The sequence below is a fragment of the Anguilla anguilla genome, chromosome 4 (genome assembly GCF_013347855.1).
Source record: "Anguilla anguilla isolate fAngAng1 chromosome 4, fAngAng1.pri, whole genome shotgun sequence".
Lineage (NCBI taxonomy): Eukaryota > Metazoa > Chordata > Actinopteri > Anguilliformes > Anguillidae > Anguilla > Anguilla anguilla.
In genome coordinates, this window is record NC_049204.1 from 14,236,268 (window position 1) to 14,263,200 (window position 26,933).

The following is a 26,933-nucleotide window of genomic DNA, read 5'->3' on the forward strand; positions in this document are numbered from 1 at the left end:
TTTACTCTGATTTTCTTTTGAAACTCACAAATATTTTCTTTGTAACTACCTTCTTGCAGAAGCTAACAGTGATATTTGGTAAAACTTATTATTCATATATATTTCAGAGTTAAATACAATTAACTTTGATCAGTAATCAGGACACAATAGTATGTCTGTTGGAGTTGGGGAATAAACAGGTCTGCTCTGCTCATGCCTGTGTTCTACCCTGTGGGGCTAGTGCTCTTTCTGTCCTTCAAATCCAGCATTGTGTTGAAAATAATTTGGGCAAAAAGACAAAATTAAATGGACTTCATTGTAACCCTAACCATTAAATTTGGAATTGTCTTGTGCATATTTATTATTGTTTCCTGATTAACAATTTTTGCATTTTTTGTAAAGATAACCAAAAAGCAGCATATTCCTTTCATACAATTAATTGTGTCTATGAATAAAAATAATTTAACTTGAAACTTGAAATCTCCAAATTCCAAAACTCAAATATGGCTGCAGAGCATATACATACAGGTCAGGTAAAGTTCAAAGGATGAGTATGGGCTATTGGGCATGAGGAGTGTCAGGAGACACGAGTTGTATGTCGTGTTGAAGGCTTTAGTTTTATTTCCTGGGCCAGAAAGTACAGAATGTGAAAGCGACTCAGACTAAACAAAATTAGACTCCACTGCCTTCATGGTGACAGTGTACTGTGCATATCATGTAGAGATATAGGGTGATGTCACTGATGAAGTACTGCCTGCCTCACACACCAGCTCAGATGACTTTTAAGAGTATGTACAGTCTCCTATGGGATTCACATTCGAGAAAGGACAAATACAGGCTTGATATCCTTACAGTCTATATGCCTGAAAGGAGATACTTAGGACCATGATTTCTCTTCCCCTGTTTAAGCTGGGATCTTGATTGAGGTCATCCAGCACAATAGGGGGTAATGGAATGTGCAGCATCCAGACTTTATTCCCTACTTGTACTTGCTGAAGGCTGATTGTAAGAAGTGTGTGTTCATTATCACATTTCATTTTTTCATATGATGGTGCTGTGGGAATTTAATTGGAATTCAGCAAGTTTGTGATTTCATAGCTGTGAATTATCCCTCAGTTCGACAGATTATTAGAAATTAGGCAAGAAGAAGCCTTCATTCTTAAAAAATACATTTTTCAGAAAGGAGGCTTTACAAGATGTAGTTCTGCCCATATGCACTACAACATTCTGAAATGGAGATATGCATATAAAAATGTTTGGTGCTGGCTGGAGGCATATCTGTTCAAAATTGATAAAATATTCTTCTTGCATGTTATGGTTCCATGTATGTTGGAAGTTGTGTTATAAATAGAAATGAGCTGTAGGTTCACATTAATTTATTTAAACAAGTGGCAAATGAAGTGCAACTTGGAGCAATATACCATGTTCACGTAAGCATTAAAATTTGTATAAGGGTGTAGACTATTATAAGGATTTAGGGGTAATGTTAGGAACGTCACATCTGTAGACAGCATCATTTTTTGACAAGACTGCAGTGTAGTCCAGATCTGCCTTTCTGAATTCACACCCATCCCATTAAAAAAGGTTATGGACATGTGGATTACTACTGAAGACCTCTGGTGGTGACTGAGTGGGCATGCTGACAAATGCCAAATGTCATTGTTTCTCCAAAGTTGATATTTCCATGTCTCACCAGCAGGCGGCACCATTTTGCCAGAAATGCGTCTAGTTCTAGGGGGATATTTCACAAAGAAGGGTTACTGTGTTAGCTGGATAACTGCACTGCATAAAACTCGGAACAGCTCTTTTTACCTCGGTCCATGTTCCTGATTTTGGGAGGGTTCCGGGTTTTACTCTGTGCTGTTATCCAGCTGACTCAGGTATCCTGCTTTGTGAAAAAGGCCCTGAGCTGTAAGGGTAATGAGACCAGCTCTGAATAGTCTGTTACCAGTCATTGGGGATATACAGCTTTGAGATGACACACGTGAACACATCAGTGGAGCTGCTCTTTGAATGGCATCATCATTTCCATCAACAAGATGAAAGAGATTTTAATCAGGTTGTCTGGTATTAGCATGAAGGCAAAGCGCTTTCCGTGATTAAATGTTCAGTGGTGATTAATAGGCACATTGGATAGCTAACTAATCACAGTGATTTAAGAGGCAAGAGTCTGCCTTCAGCGCTTTGCTTTGGAATGTGATCATGCCACCCTGTGCAGGGGAGAACAGAATCCATGTGCGGTCCTGTGGATTACCAAGCAGCCAGATCTGGTTGCCAGCCCAGTTTGCTAGCCATTTAACCAAATAATGCCTTGAGGTCTGTTAGCGCAATGGTATTCGGTGTGATATCGTCTCCATTCACACAAATCTGGGATAAAAAAAGAAAGTACTTCAAATGTAGGACGGAGTGTAGCACTGTGGGTAAGGAACTGGGCTTGTAACCGAAAGGTCGCAGGTTCGATTCCCGGGTAAGGACACTGCCGTTGTACCCTTGAGCAAGGTACTTTACCTGCATTGCTTCAGTATATATCCAGCTGTATAAATGGATACAATGTAAAACGCTATGTAAAAAGTTGTGTAAGTCGCTCTGGATAAGAGCGTCTGCTAAATGCCTCTAATGTAAATGTAATGTAAATGGAACTCTACAGCAGAATACCAACATTGGTTTTTCTTGTGGCTAGGTCTGCCACTATCCACTTGATATCATTCTGGCAATTCATTCAAATGGTTAATCTTGTTGCTGTGTATTAGGGACAGGTTGCCTGTACAGTGTAGCTAACATTATTCAGTAATATGATCTTTTTTGAGCTGCCTGAATGAACAGAATATTCTCTCAAGCAATTAAACTTAATTGGATAACTAGCATAAAACAATGGCTAATTGATAAGCAAATTAAGCAATGCTCTGAAAATGTGTTGTCCCTAAAAGCACACACACACACACACACACACACACACACAAAATATAATACACAATTCCCCTGTCTGTAATACACAGTGCCATATGGAAAAGGTGCGTACAAATGAAATAAATGTAATGTGTCATGTAGAAAAAGTATAGTATGAATATATGGTATTAATCTCACATACAATATGTACATTAAATCTATAGAAGGTTTAACATATGTGTGTTGGACCTAGAATTAGGGTCATTGAGTTTTATATGTGCACAGTAAAATGTGTCCAGTGTTAATTCAACACTTAACAGACAGTGTACTAGGATGCTTGTGTGGGAAACTGCTCCAGGATAATTTGCAAGCCTTAAACATTGAAATGAATGTGACATAGACCGTTCTGGTTTCTTTCAAAGCAGATACATTCCAAATAAAATTATAGCAGCAAGCTATGAATCAAAAAAACACCATAGACATTTCTGCATTTCCATAGTGTAAACCAGGGGTGGCCAACCCTGGTCCTGGGGAGCCGCAGGGTCTGCTGGTTGTACTTGCTGAAGGCTGATTGTAAGAAGTGTGTGTTCATTATCACATTTCATTTTTTAATATGATGGTGGTGTGGGAAAGTAAATGTAGAGTTCAGAACGTTTGTGATTGCATAGCTGCGAATTATCCCTCGGTTCAATGGATCATTGGAAATAAGGCAAGTAGAAGACATAATAAAAATATTGAATTCACATGCAGAACTACAAGATGTAGTTCTGCACGTTTGCTCTGTAATATTCTGAAATGGAGATCTGCATAAACATAAACATGATGCCGGTGTTGGCTAGAGACATATCTGTTCAAAATATTCTTTGTGCATGTTTCTGTAATAGTATGGTGTCAACTGTCTTAAAGACAGAAATGAGCTATAGGTTCGCGTGAATTTGTCATTTAATCCAGAGGCACATGTAGTGCAACTTGCAGCAATATACCATGTTCACATAAACATTGAAGTTAGTGTAAGGGTGTAGATTAGGATAAGGATTTAATGGTAAGTTTGGGAATGTCACATTCGTGCACAGATCATTTTTGACAAAACTGCCTTATTGGACAGTTCTGCCTGTCTGTAGTCACACCCATCCCTTTAAAAATGTCAGTGTACATGTAGATGTCTACTGGCGACCTCTGGTGGTGCCTGAGTGCACGTCCCAACTAGGATCACATCTCTCAAGTTGATGTTTCCATGTCTCACCAGCAGGTGGCACAGTTTAGCCAGAAATACATCTACTAGTTGTGAGCCATAAGGGTAACAACACCGGCTCTGATTTGTCTCCTACCGCTAATTGGGTGAGTCATGAGGGCAGAGATCAGAACTGCATCAATACTTCAATTCATAGCATGAACTTTTTTTGTTTAAAGCAAACAAGTAGAACCTGTTATCCAAATCAGCATTATCCTTTCTTGGAAACAGACTTTCATTAGTCAGTTACATTAGTCAGTTCCATTATTAATTAATTATTTACAGATGTACAAGACTATAAATCTACTGAAGGCTTGGGTGCAGCTTTTTGCTGTCATAGAAATTAATTAGTGGTGAATTAGGTGGGAATATTTTCACCTAATCTGTTGCGCTGCATTGGGCCTTCTCTGCTAGCACAGAACGACCTTGCGTTATCATGGGCAGTCACAACACCATGATACTCCCCCTCTCAGACCACTGAGTAGTCTCAGTGCTCTTGCAGGGTAATATCTCAAAGGCCACAAAACTCTGGGATTTCCCAACCATCCTCTAATGCCAGTGAGTGGGCAGAACATTCTGAGTGTGCCCGCATGCGTCACACCCAGCCTTGCATAAATCGCACATGCTCATTTGCCTAGTATTGTTGACAAAGCTCTGCTACTTTGACTCCTGCCATGCCCATGTGTGTTTTATTGTGACTTTTCTGTGCTGTTTAAAAGTGTGTGTGTACATAGAATGGGATAGTTTTGTGTGAAAAATGTAACATTTTGAATAGGAAATCTCTGTTCTTTCACAAATCACTCCGGAAATGCTTAATGTCATAATTATCCCACGACGGAAAGCTCCAAACTTTCCCATATTGGAAGGCTTGGCAGAGGTACAACAAACAGTCCCAATGCACCACTTAATAATGTAGGGATTTGTCTAGTGATGTCTCTGGGTGAGTGAGTAAAGTCCAACACATAAGAACATGCGGGTATGTTCGCAGTTCACTCATCCTAAATCTACCACCCATTTAACAAGTTCTGCATTACAACAACCAATATAATTATAACTGTTGTTTTTATTGATTGAAAGTCAGCCATTGTAGATAATACTATAGAATTACAAAATAATTTTAAATAGTATAATTGCTGGCGTCTTGCAACTACAGGGCAAGCAAAGAAAAAAAACATACACATTCTTCATTAGGGTTTGGAGGAGAATGTCACATGAGTCATATTTAAATTGAAATTCTTTTCACGTGGGAGTTTAAACAGTATTCTGTATCTCTATTGCCTGTACCAGGAAAACAATTTTTGTGACATGACCAAGCATACACGTTTTGCATACATGAATGCAATAACATTGACATGAGTAATATCTATATTATCCACTGATGTACATTAGAGACCCAGCAGAACAAAATTAAGTATTTTGGATTTTTACATAATACAAGTTCCTTGGATGACAAAAACTTTTTGCAGTGAACATGTTCTCAAAAAATATTTTATTCAATTTTTATTGAATGCCCCTTGTAGTGTAGGTTTCAGCATAGTATAATATAGGTTCTTGATATTAATGCCAGGGATTCATGTCACCTACAGAGGACAAAAATGAATGGCCAACTCTTAGGCGGATATATTCTCAGACTTTACATGACCTTCTAAACCGTCTAAACAGGCATGCATTGTTTTAGGACCCGTTTTTATCTAGTGGAGTTTATTGAGAACTCGGACGTGGCTCGCTCTCCATGAATAGACTTCGCGTGGGGCAATTTATGGGGAGAGAGTGTATCCATTCAGCAAGTTAGGGGGCAGACCCTAACGCCACTTGTGCTAAGATCACTGTCTCGTTGAGGGTCAGACGGTCCTCCTGAACAAAGCCTGTATGCTTATAAGGACGTCTCTGCTGCTGCTGCATCAATGAAACCCAGTCGTCACTCAACTGTAGGCCCGACTGTGCAAGTGGGGATACTGCTAGATTCTGTGTGCAAGTTGCCCCCCTCCCTGCCCTCACACGCACACGCACACACACACACACACACACACACATACACCCCCTCTCCTCCCTTGTACAGTGGCCGTACAAAAAATCCCCAGCTGAACGCTTAACACTGCCCTGGTCGTCAAACACTCTGACCCGTTAAATTGAGTTTCTGGGAGTGTGTCCGTCTGTTGCTGTTAATTCTCCTCCTTAAGATCGTCGCTGGCAGTCAGCGGCAACGCGCTCAGCCAGAAACAAGGAGATGGCCCACATCCACGTGCCAGTCAAGAGGCCGTCATGTTTGATCTAGCATCACTTTCGAGCCCTTTGTCTTTCAAATCAATGCGCCCATTAATATTTCAGCTTCCAATTCAGTATGAGGGGGGATATGTTTTACCTTTCTTTATCCTTCTCTTCTGAATGGGGTCAGGCTGTGTGATTCGGGGGGATGGGTGGGGGGGGTGTTGTGGGCAATGATCAGTGCAGATCCAGACCAGAACCATACAACTGATTAGTCAACCTAATCCCACTGTGAGACATCCTCTGGCTCTCAGTCACTCTGGTGCAGCACAGTTGGAAAGTACTAGAAAATGAATGGTGAAGCAGCACTCAGATTAGGTAGTGAGTAAACTGTGAATTATGCCCCTTAGCCATAGTAGAATTGCTTCTGGCCTTGATGGATTAGTTCTGACGGCACTACCCCAGAAATGTAAATAGAGGAAGTGGAGGGTATCACAAAGAGGGTCCCCGTCCAGTCTCCCACCAGGAACCTCCGCACTCTCCCCCGCCCCCCTTGCCCGCATGTCAAGAGGGGAGGGGTGTGAAAAACCCTCCAGGAGTTGAAAGGAGTTAATCCTGTGTTTAGAAACACAGGATACTGCTCATTTAGGGAATGTAGTGTTGCCCCAAAAAGGAAGCCTGGCTAATATGTAACATTCTCACAGGGTGAGAATTTCTCGCAACATTTTCACAATGTTGCCACAATGTCGTGTTGATGCGGAAAGTAAATATGGGAAGCAAATGAAGGTGAAATCAGAGGATACTAAGCATTTATAAGGCAATACTGTTTTACTGTTGTTATTTATATTTATTTGTAAATAACAGTATCTGCATGCCATTGACATTATTTGTCTCTTCTTTTATTTCATGTGTATGCGATGAAATTGCTTGGTAAAGTGGACATCCTGCTTTAGGCAATTAATGATGATCTACTGTTATTGCTTCCTTTTGAACTCCCTTTTGAAATGTGAAATGAATTTTATTTGTGTATCAATTTTTTTAATCTGCTTCAAACTCTGATTTTTATTGTTTTCTCAGGTTATTAGTTCTGTGGTTTCCAAATGCCTAGAATTTTCTACAATTTAAATTATTTGGCGGCAGTCGCAGAACGTAAAGATTTTCATAATAATCCCAAGTGATTAAAAACGCATGGCCCCTTTAAGTCATAGTACCCCTTTTTGAGAATGAACAGCCTCTGTTGGACTGGCTTGTAGCCCCAGTGCATTTCCCAGTGCTGACTGCCAAAGAGAATGGATAACTATAAAGCAAACTTCTCCAGCCGACGCACAAATAGCAGGGAGTAGCAGCCAGTCAGACCGCTTGCCCTTATCAACCAATGGAATGCAACAGCTGCGTGGGGGGCCTCCAGGGTGGGCCGGCCAGAACCCCCCTGTCAGACCCCCGCCCTCCCCTCCACGGGGCTTGTGAAAGGCAGCTCAACTAAAAAGTGTGAGAGCCAGAGAGAGGGACTTGGCTGCGCTGCACATGAAAACCGGAGAAGGAGAGAGAGAGGGAGAGAGAGAGAGGGCAAGAGAGAGACAGAGAGAGAGGGAGAGAGAGGGGGGAACCGAAAGAGAGGGAGAGTAAGGGACAGTGCTCTGAAAGGCAGACATAAAGAGAAGGAAAGTGGAATAGGGGAGGGGAGTTGAAAGCAGGGTGAGGGGAAGAAAGACTGGGAAAAGAGAGAAAACAAAAGAAAGAGCCAGACGGAGAAGGGGGGGAAGGGGGCTTTTGAATGGCTACGGAGGAGACAGCCGGGGGAGCCCGCAAGGCTACCAAGAGCAAACTGTTTGAGTTCCTGGTCCATGGAGTGGTGAGTGCCATAGATGCTGACGGTTGACGGGGGAGCTGGGCTCTCGTGTTTGTGTGTGCGTCTGCGATGTGTGTGCGTGTGTGTGCCTGCGTGTGAGAGAGAGAGCGAGCGCGAGCGCCGCGACAGCCTGCGTGTGCGAGATAGCTGGGAACGCTGCGTGAAGGTTATTTCCAGCCCCCTGAATCCCACACCGTTTCTTTTTAAAGAAGGGAGCGACGGCTGAGGGGAGGGGAGGGGAGGGGAGGGAGCGAGCAGAGGGCACGTTTGGGAGGTGGGATTTTTGTAATAACAAATAAAAGCGGGGGGGGGGGGGGGGGGGAGAGCGAAGAAAGGGTCGGCTGCAGCCGGCTCCTTGGCTGTCTAAACAGACCGGAGTGTGTGCTGGGAACCATATGTAGAGTGGATAGTCAGACCAGCCCTGCATTGTGTACCTGGAGAACAGCCTGTGAAAGGAAGCAGTGCCTTTGTAGCTTTGTAGTGGTCCTCATTTGTAAGTAAAGTGCTGGTATTTCGCAGCTGGGATGACGATCTGTGCCGTCCTGTCAATGCCCGGACACAGCGTAGTGAAGTTAAAGCACGGCGCAGGGGGCGGGGGCTCTGGAACCATAGAAGTAGAAATGACTAGAATGGCTCTACCCCATTGAAAGCAACTGTCAGACATATGCAGGGGCAGCACAATATTGAAGTAATTCAGGTTCTGTGTTAAAGGAAAATGTCAGACAAAAACACTTTGACATTGTTAGAATTTTCATATTGGTGATGTAAAACGCACCCCTGGTCCTATTTTCCTGTTTTGTGTTGTATTTAACTTTTCCACAGCTAAACTCGAGCTCTGTAGATGAAGTGACATCATGCAGTGATATTGCCACCATAGGCACAGTTTCAACCCCTTAGGGACAACAGGTCAGGAGTTTTGCTTTGAGTCCCTGCTAATCAACCTTTTGCAATACTCCTACTGAGAGAAATCAATCATTTATCCGGAAGACATACCAATTTCTGCCATGCTAGCAGCCTCAATAGCCCAGAATGCAACAGTGTGGCTTCGCAGGGGATTGGGGGCATTCCTTCTCCCACTTTAGCTATAACTTTTGTCTCTTGGTTTGCTCCCTGTCACAAACAGGAGTGGACGGGAGGCACCAGCTAAAGTCAATCAAGCTGGCTTTGTATGCCATGCCCCTTCTCTCAACGGGAGGAGGTGAAAGTAGTTCTGGGTAATGTCGGAAACTATCACATGTGAGTGAATCTAGAATAAGCCTGACAGGATAGCAGTGAAAAATAGCCAATAGCGATGAAGTATATTACACAAATCAGATAATAAATCCTGCAATGAACTGTGCATCGCTGCTACACATTTGCTAACAATGTAAGTGTTCTAGCCTGGAATTTGCCTTTAAATTTATACATGTGTGCAAAAAAGCCAGTCCCTTTGAACGTTTAATTAGATAGCCTTTTTTTCATAATGGTTCCTGACAAATCGAACAGAACTTTCCACAGATTAAGTAGTTTAGCATCTACAAATGCGAGGACATGCACACGTCCGGCACGGGTTTCACAGTACGTTTGGAATGAAATAGGACGGGGCTTGCATATGGCTGCTGTGAAGGGTTTCCTTATTAATGTTACCACTCACTGAATGAAAACAATGAATATATACTGTAGGTCTGTGGTCAAGGAGCATCCATTCACTCCGAATCCATTCATTCTGAAGCCTAATGTTCGCTCTCACACACCCTTGCGTGATAGATTGTAAATTCTCATCAGACTGCGCTGGCTTTATCTGCTCAGCACTCCAGAGCTTCTTCTTATCCAAGGTGTTAGCCTGATAACACAGTTTCCCACATTCCGGAGCGGAGGAGATTTTCTCCAAAGGGCTTTAGAACTTCCCTACGGGGAGCCTGGCCCTTCGCTAGATGAGTAAACCGTGCGTGTCTGAAATTGCACTGCGCTCACAGGGACGCGTGTCAGTCACTCACGGTGTTCAAAGTCCATCGAAAGCGACAAGGGCTGCGTGCAGATTTCCTGTCTAAAGTCTACAGTGAGAATTTCCACTCGCCGAGGCATGACCGTCAAACCCGGAGCAGTCGGGCGATGTTGGATAAACAGCATATCGGGCGTTGCGTATTCGCCGTGCCAAGATATCCGGCCGAGGCGAAGTGCTACTTACACAGCACAGTGGGTCTATTAGAAATGATGAGTGCGGGTGATTGATGGGCGGAACGATCGCGCCGCCCCGACGCACCAATTAACCTTGACGGGGCTCTCGTTACTTCCAGCCCCGCGTTTCTCCCCACTAGTTATTTTGGCTCCGACCTCCCTCTCTCCGGCGAGCCCTTGGCCGGCGCCGCTCGGCGGGCTATTCGGCGCGGCGTCCGCCGAGAACCCGCCGTCGTCTGAGTCCCCGATTTGCATTTCAATTAAGTAGCGGGGGGGGGGGGGGGGGGGGGACCTTTCCATGCCGTGATGCCCTACGCAGGTTGTGGAAGGATGGTTTGTTTGGAACGGGGTGGAGATGTCCCCTCGCGGGATGTCCCGCCTGGCTGTAAATCTTCGGACGGGGAGAGGTGCTCTCTTGCCTCTGCCTAATGGCTCCTGTCCTCTTTTATTGCAAATAAGATGCCAACAACGGGTGGGGTAAGCATCCGTTAATGGATTGCTCAGTGTTGTTTTTTATTGCAGTGTAATGAAGGAGATAAATAAAGGTGACCCCTGACCTCTTCTGGTCCTGAATGGGACAAAGACATTCTCTTGCAGAATACCTGTAAACCAGAGCTAAGTCTCTTAATGTTTGGCTATCCGTTAAGTAAAAATATAAAAGCAGACTTGTTATTTGTATGGTGTATATTGGAGCCAGCTGTAAATACCTCACACAGAACAGAGGGGCACGAGTGTGGATGGTGTAAAAATGTGAATGCGCAAGACCAAGGTTATGGCAGATACTGTATGTTTTCGTTAAGCCAAGGTGAGACATCGATTCACTCAGAAACTGGTAAAGGTGACCGCTAATAGACTGAGCAAAAAAAATAAGGAGACCCCACATCTAAGTTCACCTACAATCTCAATAGTGGAATACCACCTTAAATGTTTTGGAGATGCAAGAGAAATGGTGTCTGTTGATTAAGCATTCTGTCCTCCCCTGGTGACTTGTGGGGAAACAAAACTGCCTTCAGCCAATTAAATGACTGTAAATTCTAAAATACTAACTTCAATATCTCTGTCAGCCAGCAATGCCTCACAGCCTGATTGAGTCCACTGTCAAGACCCAGACATATTATGTATTAAACCTTGGGATTCACCTATGTATGAGTGAATGTGGCTGAGAGAATATGTCTCTCTGTGTGAAGGAAAGCATAAATACACTGTCTGTTCAGGGAGGTTTCAGAATTGTTGGCAAACAGAGAACACACGCTGGGCTGGAGTGGGTGGGTGGGTGGAGGGGGATTATTTCGGTGTCTCATTGGGACTTTATGACTGGGACTGGGCAATGGAAGTTCCCGGTCTTGCTCGGCCTCCTTTTTGAACCTCATCTTCTGTAACCTTGTGCGAGAGCGAGGTCCGTGCGGCGCTGGGAGACGGATAGCCTCTCTCACCCGGAGCCTGCCGCGACCACATGTTCCGAGCTGGGACCTGCCGTCCTCCCGGGCCAGAGATCGGCCCCGCTGCCAGGCACCCTGGGGCCTGGCCTACTTCTGCGGGGTCGCGGGGTCGCGTCGCGGTAGGTTAGCGGCGTGACATGTTGACGGTGTCCGGCTGCACTTCCTCAGTGTCACCACGACTTTGCCAGGGTTTGTACTTTGTAGTTTGTTGTTTCTCCCCTCCCCCCTCCCCCCTCCCCCCAAAAATCTATTCCCTGTTCGTGTTCCAAGTGATGCATAATGTTCCTGCAATTTTATCAGCAGTACTCCAGCAGTATATTGTCAGATTTTTTAAAGTATGTTTTCATTTCAATGTTAACTGACAGCATGTAGTATGGATTCACTAGGTTCTGTTTGCTTTACATGACTGAAAATGAATGGCCCCTCAATGTTTGCAAAATACAGTAAAAGACTGCATAGAGTTGTTCCCTGAAAGGTTATCACCACTTATTTAACACTTGGAACAAGAACTTTATTTTTTCTGTAGAAAAATCTGATATGTATGTGTCCGATATAGATGTGATAATGAATAAAACGATGAAATGTATAATAGGCGCCAATAGGCACTACAAACACACTAGGTCCACAGTCCATGTTGTACAAGGTTTACTTATGAATGTTTTGAAGTCCAACCCTTTTTATGGGTCCTGTTTTCTCATACAACCTGAGTAGTGTTTTGAGTCCCGTCACAAGCCACACAGAAGAACCATTATGCGTGTTAGTTTTATAAAACTGGTGTTTTAATGAAAAAACAAAAAAGCCGTGGTTCTCTGTGGTTTTCTTAAGAGTCATGAAGCATGGCTCTCTTTCCAGTGTGTGGCGTGCAGATGTCGCAAAGCAATAACAGATCAGCAGCAGCTCCTCATCCAACTCCCCCGGCTCTGGGGACACAGAGACGCCACTAACCGCGGCGGCGAAGACGAGCGGCGTTCTCGCCGAGGCGACAGGAGCGCTGACGCGGAGCCCTGATATCGCGTTGGGGGGGCGGGGGGGCGACTCGCAGACTTCGAGGCTGTAATGATGTGCGAGTCCGCGGCTGGGTGCCGCGTAGTGGCAGAGCGTCTCTCTAATCGCCCGCCGTTTAGGAGGGCTGTGGGTGGCAGCCCCCGCCGAGCTCTCGCTGCATGTAAACGTCTGGGTGCCGAGATCACAGAGGTCCCTTGTCAGCCAGCAGACAGATGCAGAGTGGCGGAGTCAGATGCGGGCCACCCACATATGTTTGTGTAGCCCGCATGAGGTGGGAGGGGCGTGGCAGAGGAGTGACACGTGCGAGTGCGCCCGGGCGATTTCCCACGAGCCACTGGGTTTTACAGGGAAATCTACGCAATCCACCCCACCATTTTGTTCCAGGGCGCTGATTTATTTCTTCAGTAATGACCAGCTAAAAATGGCTGAGAGTGTGGATCAGAAAAAGTTCCATGTTTGTTTTAAATAGGGCCTCTACATGCTTAGTGGGCTGGAGTTTTTCTTTTATTTTATTGAATTTTTTTGTCTGTTTGGCTTTTGTACTACCATTATTTTAAGTATTTACATGGTACTATTACGTATCATCGTCTATTGCCCTGTTACTCTAATCATGACCCTTGAGGTCCAAGAATTGCTGGTTTTCCACCCTCTCCGGAGTCAGGTGTGAATACAGTCTGGCCAATCGGTGGCACTAATTGTTCAGTTAACCACCTGGGGGATAAGAAAACCAGGGATGGATTTGGATTTGAAGTCCAGATTTGAGAATCTATGGTCAATAGCAGTGATTTTACCTCCTGGTCCTGCAGGGTCTGCTGGTTTTTGTTTTCACCTCAATATCAGCAACCAATTCAGACCATAAAAACCAGGTGCGGTGAGTGAACTGTGCAATTGGCTGCTTTAATTGATTTATTAAGTGTTGAATAACAGCAAAACAGCAAACTGTGCAGCCTGCCAGGTCCAGGAATGAGGAGCACTGGTCTATAGTGAAATTTAGATCCTGGAGCTCAACACTGTGCTGATTTTTGGTGTGTTCCCACACTTAAGTGCCTGATTTATGGAATTTATTGGCTAAAGATTCCACTTGCCTTGTTTCCAAAGCCTAAATTGACTGCTGATTGAAAGGAAACCTCAGAAACATGGAGGTACTGCAGTGCACTTGGACTGGAGTCTGGGACACCTGGTTTATAGGGAGTTGTGTAAATGAACAGGATGGCTAACATGGCATTGGGTTGAAGGTGTATATATATTATGAATATGTACTGTGCATTGCCTCTTGCCCCTCTCTATAGTATAATCGGTGGTCCCTGAATAACCTCTGTCAATCTTAGGGAACTTTCTGCCACTATGCAAATCACTTGTTCCAGATATCAATTTTAGAACAGTAATTTATAACACTTGTTTTATAACAAGTAACAGCAAATGCCTACCAGTGATTCCAATTGAGCAATTTACCGAAGAGCCAATCACAGACCTTGATGTGTTCCATCAGTCTTACTCCCCCACTGTCGGTCTGCCTTGCGGAGTAGGGGGGTGAAATGAGGCGGGGTCTAGGTGCAGCTGCCATGGCAGCATATGTGCGGGACAGATACCAGGTAGTGGTGCCGTGGCAGAATACCAAAATGATGTACTGCTTTCTCCAACTCCCCCCTCCATTATTGGCACAATGTTACACCATCACTTGGTGTTCTTCCCCATTACGTGGCCCATTTAAATTCCGGAAATTAAGTCATTTTGGATATTTCTAAGCAGACTTCATTTATCTGAGCAGCTGCACTGCGTTCAAGAGGAGCAGAACTGTTGGGCTGCATTTTATTGAGGTAATGTGTATTTTTACAAAGTAAGTTATTTAGGTCAGATGTCCTAAGCGTTTTAAATGAATTCCTTTAAATCCAGGATTCATGAGACATGCGTCTAAATAAGGTGCTAGTGCCCAAACCATATATAATTGGGAACTGTGGCTTTGAAGAGAAACCTCTGTAGTTACAGTACATTGATAAAGCAGTTTGCACATGGTATTTGCACAAGCACATTCCCTTGTTATGGGAGACAGATACACAAACATTTTCTCAGTGGCCACCTCTCAGTTAGTAACCAGCAGCAGTTACACTAACGTTTCCTCAGTGGCCACCTCTCTATGAAGTTGGTTTTTTACATTTAGATACATTTAATAACAGTTTATTATCTGTTTTTTTACAGGACATACATTTTAATAGGTAACGATGTTGCTGGGAAAGCGGAGACGTATACAGACGTATTACAGTGACGTAATGACGTGACTCTCTAGCCCGTGGAAAAGCAAACCGGTTCTTAGAAGGTTCACAAGTTGAACCAACTGCGAACCGGCACTAGCACCAGCCCAGAACCAGAACTAGCTTTGCGTTGGTGGAAAAGAGGTATAAGTTAGTAACCAGCTGCAGTCTTGGCTCTGCTTCTTTGTCGGCTTCACCGAGGCTTTTGATTGGTGGACGTGTTCTGTCGCACCACCCAGGCCGGGGCGAGTTGTTCTGCGCTGATAGGGAGGTGAAACTGGGTTAAACGCCAGGATCTTTTCAAGGTAACCGGAGTTTCGCCACCTTCTGTGCCTCTGTCAGGGCTGCGGAGAACTGGCCGTCGGGCAGCTGAGCTGCAGCTGTTCCCGCCAGGCGGCGGAGCCACAGAGTGACAGCGTAGCCTGTGCCCTGCCCCTCCCCCTGACCCCACCCCCTTCCCAGCCGTCTCCCGTGTATATAACCTTACATGCTGGTACACAGGGCCATTGTTAGCCAAGGTGGTGATTTTAGTTGTAGTTTTTGACATGCACGATATGCATTTGTTCTGCTCATTATTGTCATTCTTGTGAATCGAGTACTTTGGGATTTCTGCTATTTCTGCAGTGGGTTTAGTTTTAACCATTTAAGGCTTTTCTGTTTTGCACTCTTACCTACTGATAGGTGTGTGACATGTTTGCCGCTGGTCTAAAGAGCATGTTTGGCTAGGGCTTCATGAACTCCATGACATGAACAGGAAGACTATTTTCCCGCCAGGTCTCTCAGTTAAAAAAACTTGCACTTGCTGGGTATCATGATTCATTTAACTATTTAATGGGCTCCCATTTCACAGCACTTTGAATATTCATTAGTGTTGGTAAGATCATGTGACTCTGGTGTGTTTGTCTGCCTGTGTCTGTGTGTCTGTATGTCTTTGTTTTTTGTTTGCATTTGCAGAATGGGATTTTGTAATATCACATCGTTTTTGACTTAGTTTGTTTTGATTTCACAATAGCTGAGAGTCCAGTTTGAAACATGAACCGTTTCTACATGTGAATCTTCTCTACTGCGAGAAAGCGGCTCCTCTCCTTCTCTACAGCTTTTGTGGCGATAAGATGTATTCTAGTAGGTTTTCACGACTACCTTCCACTAGAGCTACTACTCTTTTGAATCTCTGTTCACTCTAGCCTCCAGCCCAGCATGGGGGCACATTTCACAGCAATTTAAGCTCCCCAGGACAACTTCCTGGATGTTGAGCTGAATGAATGGTGCCATTTGCCTGTGAAACAGGGTCTGGCAGAAGCAGTGGTGTCTTTTGCCATGTGGGGGTGCAAATGCTCACAGCCGTCTGCTTTGATGAAATCATCACTTGCACCCACATATTTCAAATCAAAAACCTTTTGCAGGTGGGGGTGTATGGTTTGTTGTTATTTGCATCATATAAGGTCATTGCAAGTAGTACTATATCTGCCATTTGTCATTGCCAGTTAGCTATGAGTTATCCAGGAATGGGGTACACAAAATTATCATAATAAGAATTTTAAACAGATCAGTTGATGAAAAGACTACTAATGAAGAATTAGGAGTGTGTGAATGTATGCTACTTGTGTAGCATCAGTGCGCTAACCATTATGGCAATTGGGTGGCATGTCCTGCTGCGGCACTCATTCACAGTGCTGTGACGCACCGCACTGACTCGCTTAATCACCTGGAGCTTCCCCCAGGGATTGAGGGTTGCAATCAACAGGGTATTCCCTACCGCTGTTCAATCGCCTCATTGATCGCAAGAGCATCTTTTCCTTTTGATATGTGTGTGCTCTGCTTGCGTCAGCTGCTTGACTGCAGAGTGAAAAGGAGCAGAAGCTGGCTGCATGTTCTTCAACGGATCTGTGCGATCTGTTCCCCCCCCCCAATTGGTGGAAGGTGTTACACCAATGTGACAGACTTACTAATTTCGCTGTGAATTCCAGATTGGGAGTTCAAGTTGCTGAAGTAAATTATTCGAGTACTGTTTAATCATTTGAGAATGTAAGCAATGCAAGTTGACCCTGAATTAAAAAAAACATAACCTGCTCTGAAAACCTATTGATGTTTTTTTTATTCATTTTATTTTCAGTTGTCAAATGTTAGGTGCAGTTAAATTTAAGAAAGTGGCATTTATGTCATTAAGTCAGTTCACATTACAACAACCTTCATCGGTTGTTGGGAATACTCTCCCCTGGAGTAACATCCAGAGATGATTCGAGTCTCTGCACAGCCTTGACATCTATCTCTCCTTGTACAATGATTGTTATGCCAATGTGCATCTGCCTGTCACTCCTTCTACAATGTGAATGATGGGCTCTCTCAGCCAGTCTGGGTAGTGAGATTTACTGTCAGAATTTTGATTCAACCAAATCCCGGCCCAGAGATGCGGGCATGGCCCAGCAGAGTAGCGGCTCTTCCCGGTCGCGCGTATGGCCCGTTCGGTCACGAGGACTGCGCAGAAGGCCCCCCGTGACCGTTCCACTCCCACAGTGCCACAGTGTCCTCCGCGCCTGCCTCGGGAACGGGCGTTCTGGCAGCTGTTGCTAATGGAGTGGCGGACGCAGGTGTGAGCTTCGCCAGCTGTTCTTCAGACATCGGTGGGGGGCGGGGTGGGGGGGCGGTGGGTCTCACACAGTGCCATGTGGCAGAGAGGCTGACAGGCTGCCCGTTTGACAGCGTCCGCTGGTATTTACCAGCTCTCACTCTGATTTACCGGTGTAGAAGTGGTAGTTCACAGCTTTGGGTCAGGTCTATTGATTTCAGCAGGGCTGTATCTTCCAGACCACAGTGTGGCTGCATCACGGTGCAAAAACAGCTGAGCTCGCATTCAATTACTTTTCTCGTCTCGTGCCGCCTTGTTGCACCACGAACAGCACCCCACATACTGTATAATGCTAAATGCTATGTATTTAATGTGTGGTATGGTTTTATCATACATTAATGATAGTCTGTGATTTTCATATTTTGCTTATCTGAATGCATCCCTTGAAAATAACAAGGGATGACTCATGGACAGTGTATCCAACCATAGCACAAGCTGATAATGAAATCCTGACTGTGCTCACTGTGACCACCAGTCCCTTTCATGCAGCGTATTAAAGCATCAGTGTTGCCCGTGGAGGTCGGGTGTCAATCATCAGGCTATGCCACGCCTCATCGCACAGTAACGACCCCTCTGGTCAGTCGGGTCCCTGCGGTGTGCGTGCGCTCGCTGCCTAAGCCGTGCAGTCTGCTGGGAGTGCAGCTGCACTGCTCAATCTGATGAAAGGCGCAGTCAGAAGGAGTGGAGATTTGTTAGCATGTGTCTCGGAGGTCATGCTCGTCAGTGTGTGCCTTCCCGCATTGACACAGGACGTGTAAATGAGGGGACGGGCCCTCAGTCGTGATCGGACATTCCGATTTTGGAGAGAATAATAATGAGAATTCAAATTTGCTAAAAAATAATTACAGATTTTAACCTTCACAAAATTTTATGAGCTACTAACAAAATATCATACCACTTTAAAGAATTAAAATCTGCTGCTGGCCTCAGTGAATTAGTGGATTAGTGCCTTATTTAAAATGGTGATCAATGTGTCATGTGACCTGTCCTCCTCTTACCCAGACTCCTTTCTGCTTCTCTTTCCTCCACAGCGCCCAGGAATGCCCTCGGGAGCACGGATGCCCCACCAGGGAGCTCCCATGGGCCCCCCAGGCCCCCCGTACGGGGGGAGCCCCTCCGTGCGTCCGGGCATGCCCAACCCGGTGATGGAGCCCAGCCGCAAGCGCCCTGCCGCCACCCAGCAGGTCCAGCAGCAGCAAGCCGTCCAGAACCGGTCCAGAAAGTGAGTCCTCCCAGCCTGGCCAGCCCGTGGTCCCCGCAATCCCCCGCACTCCGCCTCCGCCTTCCTTTGACTCCGCCTTCACCCACGGATCTGTGTCTGTCCGTCAGTCCGTCCTTCTGTGCACGCAGGGACTCCTTACTCTCCCGGTGCAAGCTCTCTGTTCATTCAGCCGTCCTTTCTCTTTGTTTTACACCGCAGTGCGGTCCTGTCCTGTCCACAGTCAGGGCTTGGACAGGGTGTCTCCACTGAGCTGACCGTGTACGTGGATGTGTCGCATTATACGGACACGTCGTTCACTTTGCGTGGTCACGTGTTATCCACTTTGTCTTCTGTCTGTCTGCATAAATATGGACTTTCCAGTCATTCGCTGTGTATGGTCACATGCTTTCCACCTTCAGACTCTGAATCCTCCCTAGTCTTTCACAGAGCTTTTATTTGAGTAGAAGACGGCCACACCTGTTATTGGGTCACTTCCTTCTTGGTATCTTTAAACCCTTCCGCCAGGAGTACGGCAGGGGTGCAGACGCGCACGCCAGACCTCTGGGGCTCTCGGCGGCTCGCGCCTCTCTCCGGCCCTCGTTGAAGCGCAGAGAGACCGGCAAATCATTAGCGAGGCAATCGATCCGCTCACCCGCGAGACCCCGTCCCCCAGTACAGCGCATCGCCATTGATCCGTGAACAATTACCCGGCCTTGTTGAACAGGCGGGGGCGAGATGTTAACCGGCGCCTTCGCTCACCTCCCCCCCCCACCCCCAACCCCCCCAACGAGGGCCTTGGCTCGGACGGAAACACGGATCGATGTCAGCATACCCCCTTCAGAGTATGAGCATGCTCATCAGCAGATTATGTGTAGACCTTAAACCCCCAGCCACCCCCTAGTCAGTAGAAGAAACCTACCACTGCTCTGCCATTGATAGCACATATGCAGACCAGACATGGGCATCTTGCAGATAGATGTAGACATTGGCTCAGCCACAAGCCAAAAATTCGAGATTTGCATATTTTAAATGAACTGATGATATAAATGATATATGATAAAAAGCTCGGATGATACTTTGATCTCCAGCACAAAACTTGAGGGCATTAAAGTAAAAAAAAAAAACCCTGATATAAGAAACATGGTGAAAATTTAATTAAGAGAACAGATTTAGCCCCTCCAAGCCTGTCGTTTTGCATACATCATATTGCTTCAAAATACCATGTGCTTCTTTGAGCCTTTATTTTGACCCACACGATTAACATTGCTGTGATCTCATTGCCTATCTCTTCTCTTGTGTTGTTATAACCTCTGTTCCATGTGTCCAGCAATATGCATATAATGCTTCCTTACATTTCCTCTTTCTTGCTAACGTCATGAAGGCTCACCTTTTTAAGGCACAGTCTGTTGGAATCCGGATGCCTACGATTGCAAGCTTTTAAATGACTTTATTCATCCCCTATGTTCCTTTATCTCTCAAGTGAGAATCCCCTCTCTCAGTTTTGAGTCTGCACCACCACTGCAGCATTCTCTGTGAACTCAGGAGGGCTCAGACTAATAAGCGTTCCTTCAGCCACATTTTATTCTTGAGCCGCAGGATGTCCGTTTGGCCAGTGGAGTCGCTGTTGTACAGCGAGGTGGGGGCCCCCTATCGATCCAAAGCTTTCCTCCCTGGAATACACTGTGGCAAATTTCACATTGCCTCATGAGACCCCTATCCAGTATGCACTGGCACTGGCAGGATTTTATTTGAGACCGCGAGGTGCTTCACTGCATCAGGAACCAGTGCTAAAACAGGATACTCCCCTTCTGTCTGTCTCACCTGTGGTTGCCAGTTTGTATTCTTTATTTGTGTTTCCTCACCATTATCCTGTCTCTGCTGTCGATGGCAATGGACTATACAGTATGCGTATACGCACTCTAATCCCCCAGTTCTCAACAATGTTGAGTGCCTATTTGTTTCATTGTGACTGTATGTCTGTCTGTTTGTCTGGCTTTATGCCATGTTAACTAATGCAGGTATGCATGATGCACACGAGAGAACCTTCCCCAAATTGGCAGATCAGTAAAGTGCCCCCATCCGTACTCCCGTTACATATCCCTACACACACACAAGCACACACAAGCAAAGCACACACGCACGCGCGCGCACACATACACACACACACACACACACAAACACGCACACACACATTCATTGCAAGAGCCACATGGACCCCCCTGCTTCCCGACGCCGATTCACATCAACCACTAATCGGAGAACCTTGAAATCCCATCAATCCTTAGGAAACCAGTTGGATTCCCTGGAGCCAATGAGATTGCAGCAAGACAGATGGACATGCGAGATGCCCAATCAGATCCCACGCTTGGATCAAAGTAGGAGTTTATTCTGATGCATGTTAGTTTGATCGCGTGTTTTTAATTTCCCTCACCCATGCCCCCAACCCTGACCCCAGCACTCCCCCCTAGCTCTGCCCACCGTCCTGTTTCCACCGTATGTTTATAAACCACAGGCATGCGTCTCCTTCTCTCAAAGGACTGTTTTCGAGATCTCACGTTACAAATGGAACCCCGAACACAGAAAGATCTTTATTCAGTCCTCGTATGCAAAAATATGTTTTAATGCTGTGTACAGGATGTATTGAACTGTTACGCAAATACCTAAACCACAATTTATTCCAGCAACGAAATATGGTAAATTGGAGTGAAATATTGTGGTCATTAAGTAAAGGAGTAAACATCATGTTTATAATTGCATGCCGTTTTCTGTCACATAAGAAATGCAGCATTTGTAGTGAAATGTATAAATCTCTTTGAAATGTTGTGGTCTAGCAAGTAGAAGTATTTTAAAACATCTCTCGTTAGCATTTATGTTGGGTCAATTTTAATATAAAACACATCAAAATGGGTTAAACTTAAATGTGCTGGTGCATGTTATTCAAGCATGGCATGTTGAGAAAAATGAAAATGGAACCATTTGCTGTAATCCGGTTATTGGATATCGGGCAGTACTTCTCATTTCACATTGATGAAGGAGACCATGTTAGTTAGTCATATGATATCAAAGGTGCAAGATTCTTCTTCTTTTGTTAAGCCGGTCAATATTACAGATTTTACAGATTGTTTCAGTCTGAAGATAAACACTCCCAGTGCTAGCGGGAAGAGAATTTTGAACCTTAACCACCAGTTCTCAAAGCAGACTACTCCTAGAGGTACCTCTTCAAATTTACCAAATGCATTTTGGAGACACCTGTCTTCCTGTTAAGATAGTATGTGATGGCCTGCAGGTGTCTGACAGCTGAGGTGTAATGTGGAGGTGCCATTATTTGGTGATAAAGGTACTGAAATTGTGTGCATTCTAAAATACATCAGCACCTCAGCCAAGATAGATGTGCGAAAAGAATCACTGTTGGGGTCCTCCAATCAATTTGAAGCAACGAAAGGCAATGATTACCTTCAGCGGCGCATTGGAAATTGTCATTTTGGGGGGGGGCTGGGAATCATCACAAGTGATGCCTATGATATGCTTTTGTGTTTGAAACACTTGAGAACTGTGTCCCCCACAACATGCTTGCGTTTCCAGCAATGTTATTGTCACAATTTGAGATGCGGCCTCCTCGGTTTGGGCCGTCTTCAGTCCCCTGCCCTGGTTCTGTCCCATAAACCGGGTGGTTTTAGTAGGCTAAGTCACCTAAATTATGATAAATGATGCAGGCCGTTTCGCAGCATGTCACAGAGGACCTATGTGTTGCATCAGACTGTTGCTTACCTGCTGTGAATGCACATCTTCTGCTCTTCTATTTGCTCGAAAGACGATTGTACAACAAATGTGTAGGCATAGCTTGTAGGTTGCCTCTTCTATTTTCCCTTGTGCGCATGTCCCGCTGTGATGCAAGGCGAATAAGTGACAGGTATTGAGGCCGCGCGGACATCGCAGGGTTTCATCTCCCGTGGAATCTGAGCTGCAGTTTTTGTAACAGACCTGCTTCTGGCAAACATTTATATTGTGCTATAAATTGCTGCACCGTCGTCAACACAGGTAATTTGCTAATTTAGCTAACAACATGTACTGAAACTCGCAACTGGACACCCCCATATGCTTAAAATGTTTTCATTTAGCTGGGGTTTTTCTTATAGCTCTGAAACACATTTTGCTGCAACGTTTGCTGATGCAAAAAAAAAAAAATATATACATATACAGTTTCCCCAGTTTTACAGACCAAAGCACTTAGGCGTATTCTCATGTATAAGAATATATAATTTGCTTCTGAAATCAAAACATCAGTGCATTGCAGCATTCAGACTTTCAATGGCAAGGGTGCACTTTGCTGTATTAGAAACCTTAAATGAAAGAAGGGGCCAGATGGCTCATTGTTGCATGGGGAGATCCAGCCGATTTTGCCTGCGGTTACTCTTAAACGAAACCATTTAGAGAGGAGAATGCGGACCGTAGGTGTTAGTGCTGATTTTCGAATAATGAAGCATTCATCAACCTCAGCATGAGTCCAAGGCCTTTAAAGGAAGTGAAGGTTTTATTTGAACTTGGGTCTTTCTTAAACAATACAGAGCGAGGGCTAATTTGATCTTATGCAGCTGCGACAGAGCCTCCCCCCAGAGGTAGACCCTGGCTGAGATGTGAAGAATTTCACATACCTCCTCTATAGCCACATCAACCCCAAAGCTTTGACACCTCTGTTCTGCTTGATGCAAGGAGAATTTATGGGGTTCCGAAGTGATGGTTCATTGTGATTATCATATAGCCCCCCCACGTTTGTTGGAACAGGCGCTTCTGTTCTTGAGGTATTTTTTGGAGGACCCAAATGTGTGGGTCTTTATTTTCCTGATTTATGAGGAGCATGTGGGTACCTGTTACTTACATTGGTACTTGTAATGTACACAAAGAGGAAACAGTATAACAACATGAAACCGTAGCAGAGCTATTGCAAAGCCAGTGGTTGGCAAACTGCTGTAGGGAGAGCTCGGTGTCATTCAGGTGAGAATTACAGCCCACTCAGACCTTTGTTTATGTCAGAAACATAAGAACATGCAGGTAGTGCGTCCAGAAGTCCAGGGGTCAGAAAGAAAACGTCCCGCCATGTGTTTCTTCCACCCGTGAACTCAGCCAGCTGATTTCACTAATTAGTCCTACCTCCTGGCTAGAGAACTGTGCTAATTAGCAAATTCAGGTGATTGGAACAAATTATTGGGGAGGACTTTTACTTTCTGAATCAGAATTTTCCACCTCTGGTTTTGTGCTGAAGGGGCAATGTTTAGCTGGACTCCTTCACACTCAGGAACCCTTTTCTTTGCTATTCCTTCGTATCCAAAAGAAACAGATACAGCTGCAGCTGGTGAATATAAGTGACGAAAAATGCACACATGCATAGAATATGCATGCGTGTCCAGATGTTCCTTTCCAGGCTTTTTCCATGTGCTTTAGAACCCTGGGGCGAAACTTTCCGCAGCCCTCTGAGCGGTGTGTGATATAACGCTGGTCGACCAGAGCTTCTCCATGTATTATTCAATGCAGCCTTGGAGGCCATTACCGACACATGGATGGCCATCAAACAGAGGATATGGAGCCATGCCTGTCCCTTCCCTAGTTATTACTGCTATAACATTATCACACCTGTTTAGCATGAACACTACATTGTGTAGGGCTAATGCAGAACCTCTGATCCCATCTCTCCAGTCCACATGGGGAAAGGGGACTTTTATTTGGGGGGGGGGGGTTATATTATGCTTTAGCAGGGTTTATTTATTCAGTGTCATCCACTGGTCCATCACTATGTTCTGTGTCATCGTTATTGTGGTAAAATTATTGCACTCCACCACCAAGAAGCTGTCATTAATAGTTTCACAGCTGTGACTGAATAAGGGTCTGAGTGTTAGTGTCACATTAGTTAGTGACACGTCACATTCATGTAGTGTCACATTAATGGCCACAGAAACTAAAGAGGTTTATGAAACTAAAAGCCCTTACTGCACTGAACAGGAGAGAACAAGAACAAGAGAACAAAAGCAGAAAGTAAATATTTTATGCTTATTTAACAGCTGAAAAAGTAATGTCCCTCAGACAATAGATAGCCAGGATTGCATAATCTATTTCTGTTCAGGAATGGGAAATGCAATGAAATGCCTGCATAAGAAGAATGGGAAAGCCTCATGGTAAATGAGCGTGAGCATGCACCAATAAAAAACAGCCAGAGCTGAAAAGAAAAGGAAAGAGGGCAGCCAGAGTTTGGATAATGCTACAGAAACCCCTGCAATGCAAAACGGAAGATCTGCCAGAAAATGGGATATGGAGGGACGGGGGGTTTGGGTGGGGGGGGTGGGCACTGGGGGGGGGGGCAGGGGGGCACCAACTTCAGCTCACACAAAAATCCATCAAAACCGAGAAAGCCTCGAGCCGAAGTGAAAATAAATTGGCTGTGCTCCGGTCTCGGCCGGCCGCGCGGCTTCGCGGCTCCGCGGCGTGACGGTGCGGCTCCCGCCGAGTCCCTCCTCTCTCCTCGAATACGCGCCGCGCGCCCCGCCTCCACTGGTTACTCACAAACAGCTGGGAACACTGTCTGGATGTGTCCCAGTAATTTAGCAGATGGCCTGTGTACTCTGCTATCTGTCACCATAGTAACATGCTCTCTTTTTTATTTCTTTCTGTCTGTCCACCCCCCCCCCCTCCATAGTGCCAAGAGAAGGAAAATGGCAGACAAGATTCTCCCTCAGAGGGTGAGCTGCTTCATTTCTTTTTGTGGTTTCTCTTTGTTAGTCTGTTTGCCTGTTTGTTTGTGTGTCCATTTCTTATTTTTACGGAGAACTGTTTTTTTTTTGGTAGCAGGTGTTTTTCGTTGCGGTGGGAGGGATGTCAGAGGAGTATGAGGAAGAGCAGGATTGTGGGTTTAAATCAGTGAAGGTGGTGTATTTAAAAGCTGTCTGGGATGGGAAGGGGGGGGTTCTAACATCTAACATTGGGGAGATGATTCCTGAGGGCTCTTCATGGGGTGAGTACTGGACTAATTTATACCAGATTACAGTCAGACCTGTAATTTAGGTTCATGGGAGACCCATCGCTGTTGGTATACAGTAGACATAGCCTGTTTCCCTCCAGCTGGAGCTGAAGCCGCAGTTCAGCATATTGCAGCCCTGTTATTATTGCGATGTCCTGTGATATAAAAGTTTTTGCCTGGCTGTGCATTCATGATTTATTTATTTATTTATTTTTGTTATTTTTTTTTGGCGGGGCGAGCGACGGCGCTCGTGCCGGCTGTCGGCGACGCCGGAGCTCCCGTGCCTGCTTCACCATGGGCGTTTCCATGCTTATGCGCCTCTCATCCTGAACCGAGACCTGGAGATTGCATGTGTTACAGGCGCCAGACAGATTACTTGAAGAGGGGCTTTTTTTTTTTCCTCTCTGAGTTGTCTGTCTATTCCTGCTCTGTGGTGTTGAAAGAGAATGATAAGAGAGAAAGGGAGGGAGGGTGAGAGAGGAAAAGGAAGGGATTTTTTTCTTTTGGTGGGGGGGGGGGGGGAGGCTGTGCCGGGTGCAGTGTGAGAATCTCTGGGTCAGAGCCCAAATGGCAGCTCAGCCGCAGCACGGCGCAGACTCCTCTGCTCCGGGGCTGCGCACGCTAATGCGGCGCCCGGGGCCGCATGGCTGCGCATGGCTGGGCTGCCTCGTCCGCCACTCGCCTGCGCAGGAAGCGGGTGAGCTCCTGAAGCGCAGGCAAAGCTGAGGGTCCGGCGACCTCAGGCGTGCGCGGTCCACAACGGACGGCGGTTGAGATTAGCGATCTTGAGCTGACGTGAGCTGTGGACCGCGTCAGACCGAAGGAGCCGAGTACCGAAACAACCGTCATGTTCAGAGCACTAGCGCCGCGCTCACTGCCTCGGTGCTTTTTACATTATTCAAACGGCACTGGAATGTGTGTGGCTGCCCAGATTTGTGCAGAGGACACCCCATAGGAAAATAATCAAAGCATCTTATAAGTCACTAAGACACCAACGTTTGGACTCCTGAGTGATGCCAGATCTGCACTTTTGTCTTTGTGCTCAGTGATACGAATCAGTAGTTGCCCTGTGACCGGGTAGAACATATTTAGCAAGAGCA

The 26,933-nt window shown here is 45.5% G+C and overlaps 1 protein-coding gene across 3 annotated transcripts in view; it reads left to right on the top strand.

The window, feature by feature from the left end:
* The window catches only part of LOC118226061 (SWI/SNF-related matrix-associated actin-dependent regulator of chromatin subfamily D member 3), a 70,972-nt gene that overhangs the window by 25,763 nt on the left and 18,276 nt on the right, over nt 1-26,933 (top strand). Inside the window, exons 1-4 of one of the 3 annotated variants that reach the window (XM_035415301.1) lie at nt 7,646-8,153; nt 18,658-18,848; nt 21,113-21,202; nt 25,513-25,555. In XM_035415301.1, the coding sequence (XP_035271192.1) occupies nt 8,076-8,153; nt 18,658-18,848; nt 21,113-21,202; nt 25,513-25,555 (402 nt within the window). In that variant the 5' untranslated portion in view covers nt 7,646-8,075. Of the gene's footprint in view, nt 1-7,645; nt 8,154-18,657; nt 18,849-21,112; nt 21,203-25,512; nt 25,556-26,933 lie in introns of those variants that run through there. The other 2 variants (XM_035415303.1, XM_035415304.1) reach the window with 2 other exon arrangements.